At 33.4% G+C, this 20,219-nt stretch overlaps 1 protein-coding gene across 11 annotated transcripts in view; it reads right to left on the bottom strand.

Annotated features, from left to right (window-relative positions):
* Positions 1–20,219, bottom strand: part of NBEA (neurobeachin) — a 678,500-nt gene that overhangs the window by 342,844 nt on the left and 315,437 nt on the right. For all 11 annotated transcript variants that reach the window (XM_013044893.2, XM_013044895.2, XM_045069766.1 and 8 more), the window contains one exon: positions 15,300–15,361. In XM_013044893.2, coding sequence (XP_012900347.2) covers positions 15,300–15,361 — 62 coding nt within the window. The remainder of the gene's footprint in view (positions 1–15,299; positions 15,362–20,219) is intronic.

Below are 20,219 nucleotides of genomic sequence, written 5' to 3'. Positions count from 1 at the left end.
AGTTGGGAAAGTAACGACCTACGCCATAGAAATTGCACCAGACCTAGAGATTTGAAGTATGTTTGCATCACCAGTTGTCTGGGATTTAGAGAATTCAGTCTCTCCTGGTTTTGGTGAATTTTAAACAAACATTTCATAAGGCAATGAAGAAAACATGGAATTTTTTTCTTCCAACTACTTAGAAAAACTAAATGAGACAGAGAAAAGGGGATAACAAATATTCCTCACAAGATGAAGTGTATTTTCCCTCTCAGAAAATGTCAGGATCAAATGTGTTTTTAAAACTTACATAATGATTTCTGAGTGACAATTGTAAAAGCACAAATTATTTAGGCATCTTTATCTGAAAATTCCAAACTCAGAAAAATATGGTCCTGAGTACAGAATAGTAAATAAAAACACAGGCGTGCAAAGAAAAAACCTGGACTGTGAAGGGAAAAGTGTCCTATAGGAAAACTATAACTTGTAACAACCGTTTATGTTGGCAAGACAATAAATCTTTTTTTCTAAGCAGGTAGCAGGGTGAGGAGCAGAGGGAGAGGGAGAAGCAAACTCTCGGCTGAGCAGAGAGCCTGATGTGGAGCTCTGTCCCAGGACCTTGGGATCATGACCTGAGCTGGAGGCAGAACCTTAATCAAATGCGTCACCTAGGCACCCTGACAAGGCAATAAATCTTCGAGTGTTTAAAAAGAAATGATTATTTTAAAACTTTGGAAATGGGATCAATCCTAAATCATTATTTTCTCAATGCCTAATACTTTCATTAGTCAGAAAATAGTCCATCTGAAATATAATTCTTTATATTTTGTAGTGATTTGCTCATACATATTTCTCCCCACTAGATCATAAATTGGTTATTGAAAGGAAGGATCTTATTTTATTTAACTATACATACCTACTAAGCAGCAAGTGTCTGGCATACTGTATAGACGTAATGTATTTTTGTTATTGAACTGAATTTAATCCTCCCAAATCAAGGGTATCACTTAAATCTATGGTTCTCAATTTGCCTGAAGAAAAGAATCAACAGGGGAATTCTTAAAAAGTACTAATCATAACAGAATAATCTCTAAGGATAGGGCCCAGGCAGAGAATAATTTAGTCATGAGGTGATGTATATATTTTCTTTCAAGTTGATCGATTATTTAAGTTTCCTTTCTAAATTAGTGTATTACTGCATCATAATTACATAATTTACACCATAATCATTGAAGTATCCACATCTCTAAACTAACATCATTATGAAGGTCCTTTTCAGCTCTGACACGGCATTTCATTCCCATGAGTGGTATTTTTGTAAGATTGAAAGTGTTAACTTATTTTGACTGTGTAAAACCATAAGTGACTCTTAATCTCACAAAACAAACTGAGGGTTGCTGGGGGGAGGGGGTTTGGAAGAAGGGGGGTGGGATTATGGACATTGAGGAGGGTATGTGCTTTGGTGAGTGCTGTGAAATGTGTAAACCTGGTGATTCACAGGCCTGTACCCCTGGGGATAAAAATATATGTTTATAAAATAAAAAAAAAAGAAAAAAAAAAGAAATGTGAGTAACGAATGAGGCTAGGCGATCATCATATTCTTTTATGTTGGTGCACATTTGATTTTGTATTTCAAAAAGTGGGTTTTTAAAAAAGATTTATTTATTGAGAGACAGAGAGAGAGCGAGAGAAAGAGACAGAGTGTGTCCAAGTGCAAGGGGCAGAGGTAGAGTGAGAGAATCCCAAGCAGACTCCATGCTGAGCAAGAAGCCTGATATGGGGCTCAATCTCATGACCCTGAGATCATGACCTGAGCCAAAACCAAGAGTTGGACACTTAAGTGATTCAGCCACCCAGACACCCCAAAAAGTGTTTCTTAAATGTACACTACCATGAAACTGGGATTCTAGGAGTTTCAAAAGAAAAATTAGGTAAAATATTGAAAGGATGACAAGAAAAGTACTTGCATATAGAAAGGAACTAAGTGTTGTAGTTGCTAACGTATGAACTACATTGAGAGTTGATAAATGGGATATGGCTGGACAGGGAAGACACTTTAATCACTGTCTTAGCTTTCTAACCATTCCCTCTGACAGGTAGACTTAGAGAAATTACTTAAAACAAGGGAAATGGATACATGAGAATGTACACAGAAGGATAATAACTTATTGTCATTTCAACAAAGACAATTTTTTGACAATGTCAGGAAAAAAGTGTACTTTAAAATTGTGTCTACATAGGATTCCAGAAAATCTTCTGACATTTAAGAAAGCACATACACACACACACACACACTCATTCAACTCCTGAAAAAAAAAAAAAAAAAAAAAAACATCTATAAGAAAAGGTGTAAATTAAATATAGGCATCAAATTTTTGTCTTCATGGGAAACATACTAAACTGGGTTTGAATGCCTGCAGAGAGCTGCCAAGTCTTTAGACAGCTTTGTCATAATTTTTTAACTCTTCTGTATGGATGCATAAAATTTCTTCAAGATGAAGGACTTTTTCAGAGAAATGGATATCAAGTTAAGGATCCTTTGAAACTAAACACTTTGAAGACAAATAGGTTCCAGAAGGATGACAATGAAATCCCTATGTTCTCTTCAACAATCACTTCATGGTAGTTAGATGACCTAGTACAAACCTCAGACACAGAACATAATTTTTTTTCCCCACCAGTTTTTCCTCATCTACGTCAGCTCAATGCATATTTCTCTTTCCCTTTAGCTTTGTATACAATTAAGTAAACCAACTTAATGTCCTTCAAGACTCAATTCATCTCAAAATCTTTGAAAATATAGAAAATATTTCAAGGTTAAAAAGGGAGGTTAAATTGGAATCTTGTCTTCAGGAACTCCAGAACTGATTTTTTACTTTCTATACCCTTAATGTCTATTTATCATTTACGGCCATTAAAAGAGGTTGGTAAATGCCTCAAAAATTTTTCTAGTGAATGTTCATTATAACTGGCATGCTTATTAATTCTCTGCAGTAAGAGAAATTAATAAGTACAAGGATCAAAGTAAAAATGTACTATATATAGAGAAAACTAGATTTATGTCATGTGTTCAATGTATATGAAAATAAATATTCAAGTATTCAACATATCATCTGTTCTCATTTTCATTGCTTTTGTTTTTTTGTTTAAGATTTTATTTATTTATTTGACAGACAAGTAGGCAGAGAGGCAGGCAGAGAGAGAGACACGAGGAGACAGGCTCCCTGCTGAGCAGAGAGCCTGACACAGGGCTCAATCCCAGAACCCTGGGATCATGACCTGAGCTGAAGGCAGAGGCTTTAACCCACTGAGCCACCCAGACACCCCTTCATTGTTTATTTTTGTGAACATCTTACTAAAAGCATTATAGGTAAAATTGGATATAAAAAATGAACAAGATGAGATTGGGAGGGAGACAAACCATAAGTGACTCTTAATCTCACAAAACAAACTGAGGGTTACTGGGGGGAGGGGGTTTGGGAGAAGGGGGTGGGATTATGGACATTGGGGAGGGTATGTGGTGATTCACAGACCTGTACCCCTGGGGATAAAAATATATGTTTATAAAAAATAAAAAATTAAAAAAAAAAGAAGAAAGAAACAGTATATGCTCCACAAATAAGTGTGGAGGATATGGGGAGTTAGAGAGGAGAAGGAAGTTGGGGGAAATTGGAAGGGGAGATGAACCATGAGAGACTATGGACTCTAAAAAACAATCTGAGGGGTTTGAAGTGGCGGGGGGGGGTGGGAGGTTGGGGTACCAGGTGGTGGGTAATATAGAGGGCACGGATTGCACGGAGCACTGGGTGTGGTGAAAAAATAATGAATACTGTTATGCTAAAAATAAATAAAAAATAAATTTTAAAAAAATGAATAATCAATAGCAAAGAGATTAATATGAAGGTCAACCACAGAAAAATCATTAGGTAATATAGAAATACATCTAGTGGGTTACTAAAATTGGTGTATCATATAAACAGGTTTCCCTGGATCCTAACAGATCACTAAATTATATAAATATATTTAACACTTTTTATTACAAATATTCATATGTGTGTGTATATGTACATATACATATACACATAAACATATACTTGTACTTGTTTTTCTAATGAAAAATAATCTAGGTTATTTTACAAGGTACTTTTAAACAGCTTTTTTTCTATAACTGTGAATACATACAATAAACAAGCCTATTATATGCTAAGTTGTTGAGGATACTTCTTCCTTGGTGAGAAAACATCTGCTACTAGAAATGATCAGAAAAAGATCAAAGCTATTTAAGAAATAACTTTATTAAATATAAAAATAGTGGCAATTTTTAATATTTTCTATTTAGATAGAAAAACAGTAAAAGCTAGGATAGGATTTAAAAAAAATTTTAAATTTTAAATAAAGACTTTATTTATTTATTTGACAGAGAGAGAGCGAGAGAGCACAAGCAGGGGAGCTTCAGAGGGAGAGGGAGAAGCAGGCTCCCTGCTGAGCAGGGACCACCCTCCACCATGTGGGACTTGTTCTTAGGACCCTGAGATCATGATCTGAGCCAAAGGCAAACGCCTAACCAACTGAGCCACCCAGGCGCCCCAAGAACAGGATTAAAAAAAAAAAAAACTTTAAAATTTGTGCCTTTTTAATTAAAAAATTATAAATTTAAATTAAAAACTAAAAACAAATATGCAACATTTAAAATATTAGGGTTTATCTCATTCAAATATGCAGTTTAAGATTTAATGCTAATGTGGTTTTAAAGGACTTCAGTTTGCTAGAACAATAACTTCTAAAACTTGGAAATAAAACAAATCCTGTACTGGTCTGTAATCAATGAAAAACAGGACTATATTTCTCTAATTTCCAAGATTTATCATGGAAAAGGTATTTACTTCTGTTCAACAAAATTCGTTTCTGAAGAGCATATCACATGTTTGAGTCATGACTGATATACAACTATTTTATCTTAAGTTGCACTGTTTTGTTAATATTACTCTTTTGATGATCTTTGAGTGTCATATTTTTCTAGGGCTGAGAATTAGTGTATCAGTAGATTGATTCTCAAAACACAATAACTTAAGAAAAGTATATAGTAAAATATAAATATAAAGGAAATTATACCATTAGCTTAAGAGCTCCAGACTGTATTTAACTATGGCATAAAAATGCTGGGTATTATTAAGCTACTATGCAAGTTTAACTTCTCAAAAACTGTTCATATATAACCTAATGATACAAAAGACATTTGATATTTCTCAAAATGCACATCCTAAGACCTTTGTACTTAGTCATGTTTTGAGACTACCACCTAGGCCTATACTATAACCCACAATAAAAGATCATTATAAAAACTGCCTTATTTTCAAGAATAAATAGAAAATAACCATGTTGCTTTGAGCTGTTGATGCTTTGTTGCTGCTTGGCTAATTCATTCCCACATACTAAATTTGTAGCACACACAGTCTCAATTCATGCCTTGGTAAAATAATAAATCACACTATTCCAGTCATCTATGTACCACTTAGGAACAGAAGGAACTTTCAGTGTTAAATCCTGAATGCTAAGATCCTGTCATGCGTCACTGGCATAAAGCAGAATTATGTACAGTTACATTAAATATTTTATATTTATTCATGAATAATCACGTAGCAATAGGTGTATAAGCGAGTATAAGAATGTTAGTGTTGTAGAAACTTAGATCTCATTATTTTTAACCCACTGCAAGAATCTTTGACATACAATTAGCTGATTTTTGCTTGGACACCTATAATATTCTGGGATTCTGGAAAAGCTTATTCTACTTTTGGACTATACTAATATTAAACAACAAAAAGCACAGATATTCATATATGAAAGGGAGAGCATCCTAAGACCTTTGTACTTAGTCATGTTTTGAGACTACCACCTAGGCCTTTACTACCTACCAGCATCTATTACTCACATGTGGCTATTACAAGTATGTGAAATGCAGCTAGTAGGAACTGATATGAGTTCTATTAAAAAGTATATACCTGGTTAATTTTAAATAATTGATAAACTTGTGTGATGTTTTGACTTCTGAACAATGACTTGTAAAGTTGGCTCCCTCAAGGAACTGTTACTTGTGAGTAAAATTGTGTTTGTCATTATAATTAACACAAGCTAGTAACAAGGTCATCAAACCAATTTAAAAACAATAAAAAAAAGCACATGGGTGGCTCAGATGGTTAAGCATCTGCTTTTGCTCAGGTTATGGTCCTGGGGTTCTGGGATGGAGTCCTGCATTAGGTTCCCTGTTCAATGGGGAGCCTCCTTCTCCCTCTACCTCTCTCTCTATTCTCATTCTATTTCTAATAAATAAATAAATAAAATCTTCAAAAAAATAAAATAAAAAATAAAAACAACAAAAAAGTGTCCACAAGTGTGCATGTGTGTGTGTTCACACACACACATCTATCTGATTTGAAAGACTTATTATAAAAAACAAGGATATAAAATCTTAACTATTTTTATATTCATGACATGTTGAAATGATACTTAGGTTAAATAAAATATATGAAAATTAATCTCATCTGTGTCTTTTTTACCTTTCTAAATGTGGTGATTAGAAAATTCTAAATTGTACATGACTCACATTTCATTTTTTCAAACGATACTGCTGTAGAGTACCAATTGGGAAAACAATTGCTGTTACAAGAACAATTTCCACTTATACTAATAACAAAAGAAATAACTTTGCATTTATGTGTAGAAATGTAGTTTGAAAAAATATTTATTCAGTGACTAATTGTTATTACTCCTGAGTAATGAAAATATGAGGTAAGGGCAAATTTTATATAACCTTCTACTATTCTAAAACTGTTTTTTCTTTAATGTACAGGAAATACTCTTGAATTAAATATCATCTTGGGCATATACACTTAAATTATTTTCAGCAAGGGTACCAAGACGATTCAACAGAAAAGAATGGTCTCTTCAACAAATGGTGATGGGAAAATTGGATATCCACATCCACAAGTATGAATTTAGATCCTTACTTGGATCATATATAAGAAATAACTCAAAATGGATCAAAAACCCAAATCTAGGAAATAAAACTATTAGAAGAAAATATAATGAAAAGTCTGTATGAACTCAGATTTGGCCATGGGTTCAAAAATATGATACCAAAAGTATAAGCAACAATAACAACAAAAGTAAACAAACTGGACATCACTGAAATAAAAAAAAAATTGTGTGTCAAAAATCACTATCAAAAGAATGAAAATAACCTAGAGAAGAGGAGAAAATATTTGCAAATCACCGACTTGATAAAGATTTTATATCCAGAATAAAATACACGTAAAACCCAACAATGAAAAAAAATAACCCAAACAAACTCAATTAGAAAATGGAAATGGATGTGAATAGACATTTCTCCAAAGAGGATACAAAATTTGCCAATAGATGCATGCAAAGATGCTCAACATCATTAGTCATTAGGGAAATTAAAATCAAAACTACATGAAATACCATTTTCCACTCACCAGGATGACGATAATTAAACAAAAACAACATATTAAAACAACAACAAAAAGAGAAAATAATAAGAGCTGGAGCAGATATGGAGATATTGGAAACTTGTTCATTCCTTATGGAAGTATAAAATATGCAGCCATCATGGAAAACTGGGAGTATCTCAAAAAGCGAAAGAGAATTATCACATACCTCAGCAATTCTACTCCTAGGTATATGTTTAAAAGAACTGAAAATAGGAACTCAAAGAGATACTCGGACACCAATGCTAATACAGCAGCATTATTCACAACAGTAAGAAGGGGAAACAACCCATGTGTCCATCAAAATGTAGGTACTATACATAATGGAACATCATTCAGCCATCAAAAAATGAAGTTCTGATGCATGTTACAACATGGATGAACCTTGAAAATATTACACTGAGTGAAATAAACTAGACATAAAAGGACAAATATAATTCCACTTATATAAAATATCAAGAATAGGCAAATCAATGAGATAAAAAGTAGATTAGAGGTACCAGAATCTGGAGGAATGAGATATGGGGAATTACTGCATAGTGGGTACAGAGTTATTGTTTGGGGTACTGAAAATTCTTGGACATAAATTATGATAATGGCTATATAGCACTGTGAATATAGTTAATGCCATTTAATTGCATGCTTAAAAATGGTTAAAAAGCACATTTTATGTTATGTATGTTTTAGCACAATATAAGTATGTATGTAAAATCATCCTGGGGACTGTGTTTTCTCTTTAGTCATGCATTAGCTTAATAAGTAATAATACATATACTATGTGTTGGACCATCTGCTAGGTGTGGGTCACATAATGGTGAATGGAAAAATACAATGAACTTTGTTATGGTATAAATTTGCAGTGTAATTGACATGGATAACATCCATAAAGTAACCTTGGAAGACTTTAAGGCTCTGTATCATCCTTAGGAAGTCTTTCTTTTTGCATAGTTTGAAACAGATATTCTGTTATTTAAAATACTCTCCATAAATATTAAATATACTGATGACACTATATGTAACTAATTTCCTCTACTGGCTGAATGGAATGTTTCCCAAAGAGAAGAAATACTGGACACGATGTTTCTCCTAAAGGGATTTCCAATTAAATGGATAAAAACAATCATGCCTGTATTACATGTAAAGCATCCAGTTAAAACATGTAAACAGATACCTATATTTACTATCTAAATATACTTATTTCAAATGCTAAGGGAAATGATGGAGTGATTAGAACCACATAACACAAATGAGAAAAGCTTTATGAAAGAAAAGAGTTTAGAAATAAATGGAAGATACAAGGTAATAATAGCAATTTTATATTTTGATAATGGTAGTAGTTACATCAATATAAGGAATGAACTTGCTTTGATCTATATACACGCAAATGAATGAATGTAATAGCAAAATAGTGAGATAATGCTGTGGGAAGGGCACATGAACCTCTATGTACTACTTTTGCAACTTACCATGAGTCTATACTTATTAAAACAGTGGAAGAAAAAGAGGACACCAAAAATTACTTATCACATAATAGCCTTTAAAAATAAAATATGTTGAAATATACACAGGATGAAAGTAACAAAACAAAATAAAACAAAACCAAAAACACCACCAAAAAGCAAGAGAATGTATAATGGTAGGGCTGTGACATGCACACACATTGTTTTTGTTATTTTTCAATGTTGTGGTAATATTAATATGCCTGAAGAATTTATATAATGTAAACACTGCAAAATAGACATGGGGAAAAACAAACATACCAAAATAACCAGAAAGAAAGTAAAGGCGTGGATATTGTGGCAAAGTATGGGAAGGGGTTTTGGATCAGGGAGGTGATCTATCAGTGACCCAAGGAAATGGGTTTACCTCAGAATATGCTACCTTCTCCCTCCTTTCCTACAGAAATTATAGCTCTTAAGGATTATTCTACAGGTGGCCAAGGCTTACTGATTTCTTTTTGTCTTGATTTTACTAAAATTGTAAGAATTCACACATGAGAAAAGGACTATTATTTCTCATATTTTACTACATGCATACAGATGAACTCAGAACTTCTGTTCAGTCATCATTTTTCTTCCACTTACAATTTGGGTTGGATATGAATTAATTAATATACAAGGATGAGATACCATGTTTGAGTATCACATATACTACAGGTAGCTTAGAAAATAAATATTTTATCATATAAAAGTGATTAACTCAAAATTTATTATACCTCCTAACTTCGCTAGGAGTTGAAATAAAAGAAACCAATAATGAAATATATGAAAATAATCAAAAGTAATTTGATTTGTATGTTCTTTAAATCTTTGATTAAATTTTCATTGAGGGATGCTGTAAATAGTTGGGTAAATAACAGTAGTTGAGTCGGCTCTCCTGTTGCAATTGTGCAGTAGGCATTGTCCCCAAGATATATACCACGGAAAGTTTCTGATTATTTCATACTTATGTGGTCTTTCTTTTTCCTTCAAAATGTCTATATTTTTACTATATATTTTCTAATAATGTTAATGTTCTAATAATTTTATTATAACCCAAGTCGAAAGTAATCTTTATACATCATTATATTTTCAATTTCCTGTTATACTTCTGTTTATATTTAAGACATATTACAACCGATATATTCATCACAATTCCAAAAACTTTAAATGCCTAATGTGAGGCATTTGTGCCTAATGTGAGATGACATTATACCAGAGATAAAAGTTCAGGTCAGGCACTGTCCAGAGAAAAAGGCAGGGATTTATTAGATAGATATTCAGGAATGAAACCGTGGCTTTATCCCTTCTAAAAAGAGAGGCAGAACTTGTGAAAGCAAACCAGGAACTACCCAATGCTAATCACAAGTTAGAAATTTCTCAATTTCTCTGCCTCAATTCTATGCTATTAACACACTACAATATTTTATATTAAAAAATACCCTTGATGATGGGATGCCTGGGGGGGCTCCGTCAGCTGAGCCTTCAGCTCAGGTCATGATCCCAAAGTCCTGGGATCAAGCCCTATGTGGGGCTTCCTGCTCAGCTGGGAGCCTGCTTCTCTCTCTCCCTTTATCCCCCATTCCTGCTTGTGCACGCTCTCTCTCTCTCTCACTCTCTCAAACAAATAAATAAAATTGCAAAAAAAAAAAAAAAAGTTCGCTTGAGGAAACATTGTTTCATATACTGCCTGGAAATGAGTTAACTCCCTACATCACAAATTAAACACAAATAGATATATTATATGGTTACTTAATTTATCCTGCGTTTTATTTGAGTCTAGCCACTGCTCTAAGCATGTCATAAGTCTGTTTCTCACCAGACTTTTGTCAGTTTCCCTGGCCTGAATCTTCTTTCTTCCTTATGCTGTGTAGAAAGTCCATTAGCTGCAACAGATCCATCTTTCTTCTATCTCAATAAAGCTTCCCACAAAAGTCTTACTATTGCTTCACGGGACCAGTTTTCTGAACCATATGTAGTATTTGATTATATTCAACTCAAAATATCATGTCATAATATTTTATTGTCATTGATTTCAAATTCAGCTACGTAACAGTTAACAGTTTCACAGAAAATACCAGACTCCTTTTAGAAATGGAAGAACATTACCAATAAATCTTCAGTAACCATCACAATGCTAATACTAAAGGCAGTCACTTACAAAATAATTGTGACATAATTTCATCAGACAACTAGGATTTCATATTTCCAAAGATGCTTTTTAAAAAAATCTAGTCTACCTCTAGTTCTCTTACACTTAAAATCTTATTATGCACACCCGAATTTTTTTTCAATACTCATGGACAAGTATGCTTTACTAGGTCTCCATATTTAGCTCATCTATATATTTTTTTAACCACCCTCTCCAGTTTATTATAGTTAGAAGGAAAGTATGTCCTTTTCCTTTGTACCATCTGAATAAACTGTATCAATTTGGAGAAAAAATGAAAAATTTCAAAGTTCAAAGGCCAAATCATTTGGAAAAGGAAGACTATTCTTCAGTTGTGGTTCTTTTGTAAGTGCTGTGTTTAGAAGTCCTGGGTCAGAGCCTTGATTACATCAGTGCAGTCACTAAAGTCCTTTTTACTTAAGTATACGAAATAGTTAGAAAAAAATAAAGGCAAATAAAACCACAAAATAATTCATGTTAGTAACTCCATACACAAATCCTGAAGACACTTGCAAGGCTAACTTCTATTTTATATTACTTATACATTTGGGGGTTTCTAATGAGAATAAAAATGATTTATTAAGCATACATTTTGCTTAATCAGTACTTCAAGTCAGAAAGTCTGAATACTGGGAGACATTATTTTTACATAGAAGTTTCTCAATTTATAAAACATTTTCTATTGACAGATAAGGCACAGAAAAATCCAAGTGACATCTGCTAAGCTTTACTTAGGAAAACTTAAAGAAATCCTACGGGATAACATCACTCAATTTTTCCTGGAGTAACTCTGATGGAGACTTCCTAAAAAAAAAAAAATCTGGAAATAATTAGAAACTATTATAGTACCTAAAAAAGTTTACTTGAAAACTAAATCTGCTATTCATCAAAGACCATAATACACTCAGAATAATGTAATGGAAAAATAAGGTACACATATAGAATAACATAAAGCACCTCAACCAAATCTGATTGCAAAACATAAAAAAGAAAAAAAGAAGGTTGACAGAACACAGTATCAGACCCATGATATACTGAAGCACTATGTTGGAAAAATTGCACTTAACAGATTAAGCAATGATTTTGTTAAACCAGTATATATTGATTATTTTATTTATTTTAATTTACTTCTGTTCATTTTACTTCCAAATGACAAGAAACCATTTTTTTTTAAAAGATACTAAGCACAACTTTAATACAAATTGAAAGGGAAGAAGAATTAATAGTTAATTCTTAAAATTTGCTCTTGTCAATAAGATCTGCATGGAAAAGAAAAGTATCCAAAATATAGTAAAAAGTATTTTGGGTATTTCTGGAGCAATAAATGCGATATAATGATAATGCTAATAGCTTCTTAAACTAAAAATATGTTCTCTACAGAGACCTAAAATTCCACTGGGGGGTAGACTGGATGGCATGTCCCTTGGAGTTTAAAAGGCTGTCCATATGAACTGAATTATCCTTGACAAGTACCTTCAGACACTTGTAATATGATCTCATGTAAATTTAGACCATATTTTGCACACAAACCAGTGGCGATAGTAAGTTTATTCAGGAGCTCAGATAAGAAGGAAAGAAAAACTGATATCCTTAATAACAGTTGTTCAACATGAAAATTCCAAAATGAAAAGCTTAAAAATAAAAGCATCTAATGTGTTGCAGCAAATGAAAGAAAAACAAATATTAAGAAAAATGTTGCATTTTTTTTCTTTTCAACCCTTAGCTACCTAGTGTTTCCATGCAAAATTCTATCCTTCAATAGCTTATTTAAATTGGAAAAAGAAAAGCACATTTTAAGCAAATAAATAAACTGGAAAATACCATTTGCACTGGAGTTATAATAACATAATATAATCAAAATATTACAACAAATCATAACACAGAGCTGTAAATGTTTACAAAAAGCTGACTATAAGGCAAAACAAAAGGACAACTCAGAACTCTGCAGCTTTAAAGATTGCTAAGGATTGCCTTCTGCCTTGGCACAGACAGCCCTACAAACTTTGCTAACTCTCCAGGGATCGGCTCCATCGTCCAAGAGACACATTAAGGCCTGTAGAAGAGAACCAGGCTTTGGAGAGGGCCAGGCCAGGCAAGCGCCTTAGCATCATTAACTGTATTTAGTTTTCTTTATCAGAAGTCTGCTACTGCTATGGTTGTCCTGCTAATGGATGAAAACAGAATATATATCATCTTGAATTTGAGTAGTAGAGAAAAATGAGAGATTATGTTAAGAAATTTTAAAGGCATGTATATTTTTTTGTGGGTCCTTAAAACCAAGATTTTATACATCCATGGAATAATTAACAATTGTCAAAGATCATGTTACAAGCTAATTTCATAGCAGAATAATAAAGTCCTCCCACTTGAACTGTATTAAAGGAAATTATTAATTTGTTTCTTTAAAAATATTTTGTGGAAAGCAACACTTCAGTTTAACAAAATAGCAAAACAATTGGAAACCTTTACAAACATACATTTTGTAGTCACTTAAATGAGGTATATTTAATCCATTAACCACCTGAAATATTTAAATATACTCTGAATTATTTAAAAAATTCAACTTAAAAATCAAACCAAGAAACATGTTTATAATATTGCTTTGCTGAAACACTGAAGGAAAGTGCACTGCATAGAGTGCTTAAATTTCTCACTCTTCCTTTCAATCAATATCTGAGGCAAAGTTTCATCTCTAGGGCCCTTAATGGCAGGAATTCCTGGAGCCAGCAAATGAGTAATGTTAAACCTATGATTAGATGATGAGGCCATCAAAGACACTAGACCCTAATGCTACATTCTTCTTTATTTCTCTGAACTGCAGTAAAACCCTGAGCTAAAGAAGAAGGAATTTTAAGCTACCTTTTTTTTCCCCCACAAAAGCTTTTTTTTTTTTTTTTTTAATAAATGTACATCATCAAGAACTTAAAAGGTCTGAACAGATCTCTCAGAATGTCTCTTGAACTCAGGACTCCAGCATTAGGAAACAATTTTCAAATGCCCTGCAGATGAACTCCTGCCAGGAATGCTGTTTTCTTTAACTTCTTCCTTATTAATATTCTTCTTATTTTTCCTGGCTGAAAAGGAAGGAATGGACCTAATGGTTTCCCTATGAATATATTCTTGAAGAAAGTAAACCTGAAGACTGGAAATCAATAGGTAAGTTTCGGTTGCTTTGTGTTGGCTAATATTTTAAAGGATCAGTTAAAGCCATATTGTTTATTTGGGAGTTAGTTGTGGCTTTGGGCAGACCTCAAGGTCAGTAACTAGAAAGAGTTTAGATGTATTTTGCTACTGAGGAAGCTAGGAATAAATGTAATAACTACTTATTGTAAACAAACATAACCTGTCTTTCTTATTTTCACATTAAAAAATATTTAATACTTATATGAAAATTAGGATCATTAGGAGACTTGGCAGAGCTAGTAAGAAAAAGACCACTAGGTCCCTAATTTCAGTTATCAGAAAAATGTTTATATATATATATATAAACATTTATATATATATATAAATATATATATATATATATAGTTTCTTATAAATGCTAAGAAAAAAGCCAACAACTACAAATTCTATTTTAAAATCTGATTATTAAAGATAAATAGCATAAGTATATTTTTAGAATGTACACTGAAATGTACACATTACATCAAAAAAAGAAAGCAACAAGGTATTGTATAAAAGACCACTCACTAATGAGCTATATTTTATACTCGGGCTATTGCATGAAAAAGACTTTGTTTTCATTATCTGTACTCAAATAGAAGAAAACACTTAATAATAAATGTCAGAATAATAAATTCTATGGTACCATTTTTAAACGGTGGAATGTAAAGAAGGGTATCAAAAGATCTGTAACAGACCATATATATATATACTTTTTTTTTTTTTTGCAGATAGAGGACAATAGAAGGATAGGAAGGTCGGAAAGAATAAGATAGCTAAAGAGAGCGGAAGAACGGAGAGGGAGACTGAATCAATATTTACAAGGTACTATCATCTAAAAATATATCTTATTTTGTTCATCTGCAGGATAAGAAATGTAAGTTTTAAAAATATGTGAACACACACATATATAGGCACACACATTCTACTAACTAAATAACATTAAAAAAAAAAAAACCACCTCCCATAGTTTAATGTAATCCAGTGGAAGAGATGTCCTACCTGAGAACACAGCAGCATGACCAGCTCAACCACAGACGTGCTGGACTTCATACAAACGAGGCCTGCAACAAAGAAAGGTTGAACAAAATGAAATTACAGTGGTAGAAATCATCACTCCAAGTTGCTTTACTATGTAATTTTAATTTACAAAACGTTCTACAGATTAGAACTCCTAAAATAAAACAAATAAAAGAAAGATTCACTAACACTGATTTTTTATGGCATTAATTTCAAAACATTCAGATATTCAAGATGTAGAAAAAAATACTAAAAACTGACTTCATGCTTGGGTTATTTATTGGTCAAGGCATTTTTTTATATTTAAACAAGATGGAAGGTAGTTATTGGAATTGGTGCGCTTGTTAGAGCTACTTTGAATCCAATGACATTCGCTATGTGATTGTCTCCTGGAAAAAGAAGCAATCATCAGTGAACATCTGCCTAAATTTTCTTCTAAAAGACAACATTAATATAATTTACAAATAAATAACTGCCCATAGGTTATCAATTGTTAAATGTTTTTAAAATATTAAGAAATGAATTTCACACACAATACGTTAAGCAATGTTCATAGAATCTTGAAATGTTGTAATTTGTACAAATAATGGCTACTACTCATTGATCACTTACTGTGTGCGAGGCACTGTGTTAAGTGCCTTATATTCATAGTGTCATTTAAATCTTATTTCTATTCTGTTACATACTATTATTATACCCATTCTACAGATAAGAAAATATTCTTCCTATAAACAGTTTAAACATTAATTATTCATTGGGACGTTTCCCAGTTGAAAGGATAACTGCTGAATAACATGTAATAAGAAAGCCAATCATGACGGGTAGTTTTTTTTTAAAGTGCCAACAATGGAGGAAGACATAACTAAAAATAGAGAACAATTCCTGGTTGAGAGTATATAATCATGATGCTTACTAACATAAAAAAGATTTAAAATTTTTCATTTAAAAAAAATAATGTTTTTTCTTTTTAAGGAGGACAGAAGCGATCAGTAAAAGCATGGATAGCAGGAAATGCCATGGTCTTACATTAGTTGTTGCTAAATGAAAAGCTTAAGTGAAACCAGTTTTTCTCTTCTTTTCTTCTTAAGGTGATTTCAGTAAATAGTCTCAAATGCCTTCTAGGCTCTAGCATGTATATTTACGTAGGTTGTGGATAAATACCCTTTTGTGCCCACTCTGCTAACAACCCTATCCTTATTGTACACATGACAGAAAAAGCTGTAAAAGGCATCTTATCAGATCTTTGGGCAGACAGTTAACTAATGAAATAAGAGGCAGATGTGAAAAGCTCATTTAAGAGACAATTGCTGTAATTGATCAGCAATTCTTATGCTCAGGAGCTAGAGAGTCAAAAAGATTAATGGGACATTTATCACCTGTTGGCTACTCAACTATTTGAAATTCTGACAAAGAAAAACTAAGGAAAAGGCCAAAGGACTATGCATAGCAAAAGAATCATAATCCTGATATGTACTCCATATAAATTTAGATTTTAGACTATAGGCTATATAAGGGATGACTATATAAAGAATTATTCACCATATATTTATTTTGTGTATTAGAATTTTTTTAATACATAACAACTTAAAAGTAAAAATTAGGAAAAACATGCTATTATGTTAATTTCTCACAGCCTGATTTTTAAAATGAACTTCTAAAAACCTCCTGGGGCGCCTGGGTGGCTCAGTGGGTTAAGCCTCTGCCTTCGGCTCAGGTCATGATCTCAGGGTTCTGGGATCGAGCCCCATATTGGGCTTTCTGCTCAGCGGGGAGTCTGCTTCCCCCCCTTCTCTCTGCCTGCCTTTCTGCCTACTTGTGATCTCTGTCTGTCAAATGAATAAATAAAATCTTCAAAGAAAATTTAAAAAACCTCCTATGTAACAGGAATGTTCATAATCTTTACAATTTCATACAGAAAATATAAAATGTTCCATCAATGCTTTGTTCAAAGGACATGACAACAAATTGATAGGATCGCAAAACTGCAATTTGCAAACAGTATGGCCTTTGTGATTTCAACTCCATAGATCCACACACCTTTACTGGTGTGTTTTGTCTAATTAGCTTTGAACACAATGAACTAATGGATTCTCCTTAAAAGGAAAAAAATAATCTACCATTGACAATGCGAACATAAGCAGAGGCAATTCTGGAAGACTTATCAACCTTCAACTATTACACAATCACTTTGGTTGGAAGTATTTCTGGGTGTTAACAAAAGTATTACTAAAACAAATACCCAAACTCCAATGATTTTTATTAGCGATACTAAAAATACAAGCAATGTCTGGTAATACTCTAACCTTGCACACTTTCTAAATAAAGAGACATACCCACATTTGAAAGTTTAAAATGTAGGAATAAACATGGTATTATATTAACTTAAATCATAAGCTCAAGAAAGCCACATTTATCTCATGATGCTATGAATACCTAAGCTATATAAGCATAAGGCAAATATTTTATAAGTGTATATTTCAAACAGGTTGATTTTATCCTTCTTGTATCTGGCAAGAAATTCATAATCAAATCAACTCATTTGGCAGCTACTCACATGAGCAAAGTATAGTGTTAGCACTGAGTAGTTTACAGTAATGGATAAGACATTATCTACTCCTTCCCATGTGTTCCATGTTTAATTTTATTTTATATTTTTTAAGATTTTATTTTTATTTATTTGACAGACAGAGATCACAGGCAGGCAGAGAGAGAGGAGGAAGCAGGCTCCCCTCGTGCAGAGAGCCCAATGCGGGGCTCGATCCCAGGACCCCAGGATCATAACCCGAGCAGAAGGCAAAGGCTTTAATCCACTGAGCCACCCAGGCGCCCCGTGTTCCATGTTTTAAATCAAATCTAAGATTATCTAACATTTACCTGGAGTTTTATCATTTACAAAACATTTTTACGTATGCTATCTCATTTCATTCTCTTAATAACTCTTTGATTTAGTTATTATTACCTCATATGATAGATAAAAAATGAAGAGTCAGTGACTAGCCCAAGAGGTGTCATTCAGTTTAGTAGAACTGGAACCCAAATTCAAGGAACCTAACTTGAATGTCCATTTGACGTCTGCTGCAGAGCTATATAAATAATTAAACATGAATAGGATGGCAATATGTCTCTATGAGAAAGGTCATAATGGTTCTTTCGAACTGGGATGATTTTGACAGTTTTCTTGGAGAAGGTAGCATATGTTGGTCAGACATGAGGACAAAAAGCACTATCTTTAGCAAAAGCAAAGAGGGAGAAGGGAAAAAAATGTGAAAGACCTTTATTATTTGGAGGGTGGATGAGTAGAATATAGGCAGTGTATAAAAGTAGGACTGAGGGCTATCATAAAATTCAAAAATAAATAAAGATCAAAAGCAGTAAAATTATGTTTTTGAAAAGGGAAGAACTTAGTGCAAGTTATATAATGAAGGAAATGATACTAGGGTTAAGTATTCCTATTTCATGATCATTTATCCCACGCTGTTAACTGAGAAGTCCCCAAAGGAGCTGTATATGTTTGCCCCATCATCAAAAACCTACTTAGACATATCGGCCAGTTAATATTTACCAGCAAATATACATTCACCAGAATAAATATTCTGACTAGGAATACTAATCCAATACTTTATACCACACAAGTTACCGTATAAAATTAAGACCTGGAGCAAAGTGAGCAAAGGGGGTTTGTATGTAAAGGAGGTATTTGACAGTGAAGAAACTATCTAGTAAGAATTTTTGAATATATTATGAACTACACTGTTGACAGATAAGGTCAACTGACTGGTTAACATACAAGCACGTGAGTAGATTAATTAGATGGACAAATTTGAGGTGGTCCAGATGCAAGAAGCAAAGAATGAATAGAACGGAATAAACTAAACCATCATCCAAAACACTGGCAGTTCTTTTGGGATCCCCCCCCTACTAGGGATAAGAAGTCAGTTTTATTTTCAGAACTATGTGTCTTCACCATAAACAACAAAATAGGGGGGCCTGTGTGGCTCAGTGGGTTAAAGCCTCTGCCTTCAGCTCAGGTCGTGATCCCAGGGTCCTGGGATGGAGCCCCGCATCGGGCTCTCTGCTCAGCGGGGAGCCTGCTTCCTCCTCTGCCTGCCTCTCTGCCTACTTGTGATCTCTGTCTGTCAAATAAATAAATAAAAACCTTTTAAAAAGAAAAAAAAAAACAACAAAATAAACAAAACCCCACCAAGCCCCACTAAAATTTAGGATGAGTATGAAGTTTTAAGTTTGACTTTGGGACAAAGCTATCTTTTTTAATACAAGGAAGACTGCAAGGTACAGTGACGCTGTTTTACTACAAAGCTTTCAGATTCTTCTGAGTTCATCTGTCAATCTGACTTTGTGTGTCTATAGAATTAGATCAAGTTAAAAGAGCCCTTCAGCTCTAAAATATTGTAGGAAAATTCCATCTCTAGCAGGATGTTCCTCACAGTGGGAAATAAAGGGTATGAAGCCTTACAGTGATAAGCAAGAAATCACACTCCAAGCAAGAAATCACATAGATAACGGTGCCCGAGTTGCTTAAGGTGGCCACTTGGTTAAGGGAAAACCTCTTGGTTTTGGTCAGGTCATGATCCCAGGGCCCTTGGATCTAGCACAGCTTCCAACTCCACCCTCAGCAGGGAGTCTGCTTGGGGATTTTTTTTTTTCTCTCCTTCTGCCCTTTCCCCTCACACACACACACACACACACACACACACTCTCTCTCTCTCTCTCTCTCTCTCAGCTAAATAAATATATAAATAAGTAAATAATATTTAAAAAGAATAATAATCACACCCATAGGTGGGACTCCTCTTTTAAGCAGTGTCAGAATTTTCTTTCAGCAAGGGCCCTCTTTCAAAAGAGGAGACCCCCAGACATCTATGACTAGGGCAGGGCTCTGAG

Source organism: Mustela putorius, unplaced genomic scaffold, assembly GCF_011764305.1.
Source record: "Mustela putorius furo isolate JIRA1106 unplaced genomic scaffold, ASM1176430v1.1 tig00003942_pilon_pilon_pilon, whole genome shotgun sequence".
Lineage (NCBI taxonomy): Eukaryota > Metazoa > Chordata > Mammalia > Carnivora > Mustelidae > Mustela > Mustela putorius.
Note: the sequence above shows the minus strand (reverse complement) of the source record. Positions and strands in the feature narration are given on the sequence as shown.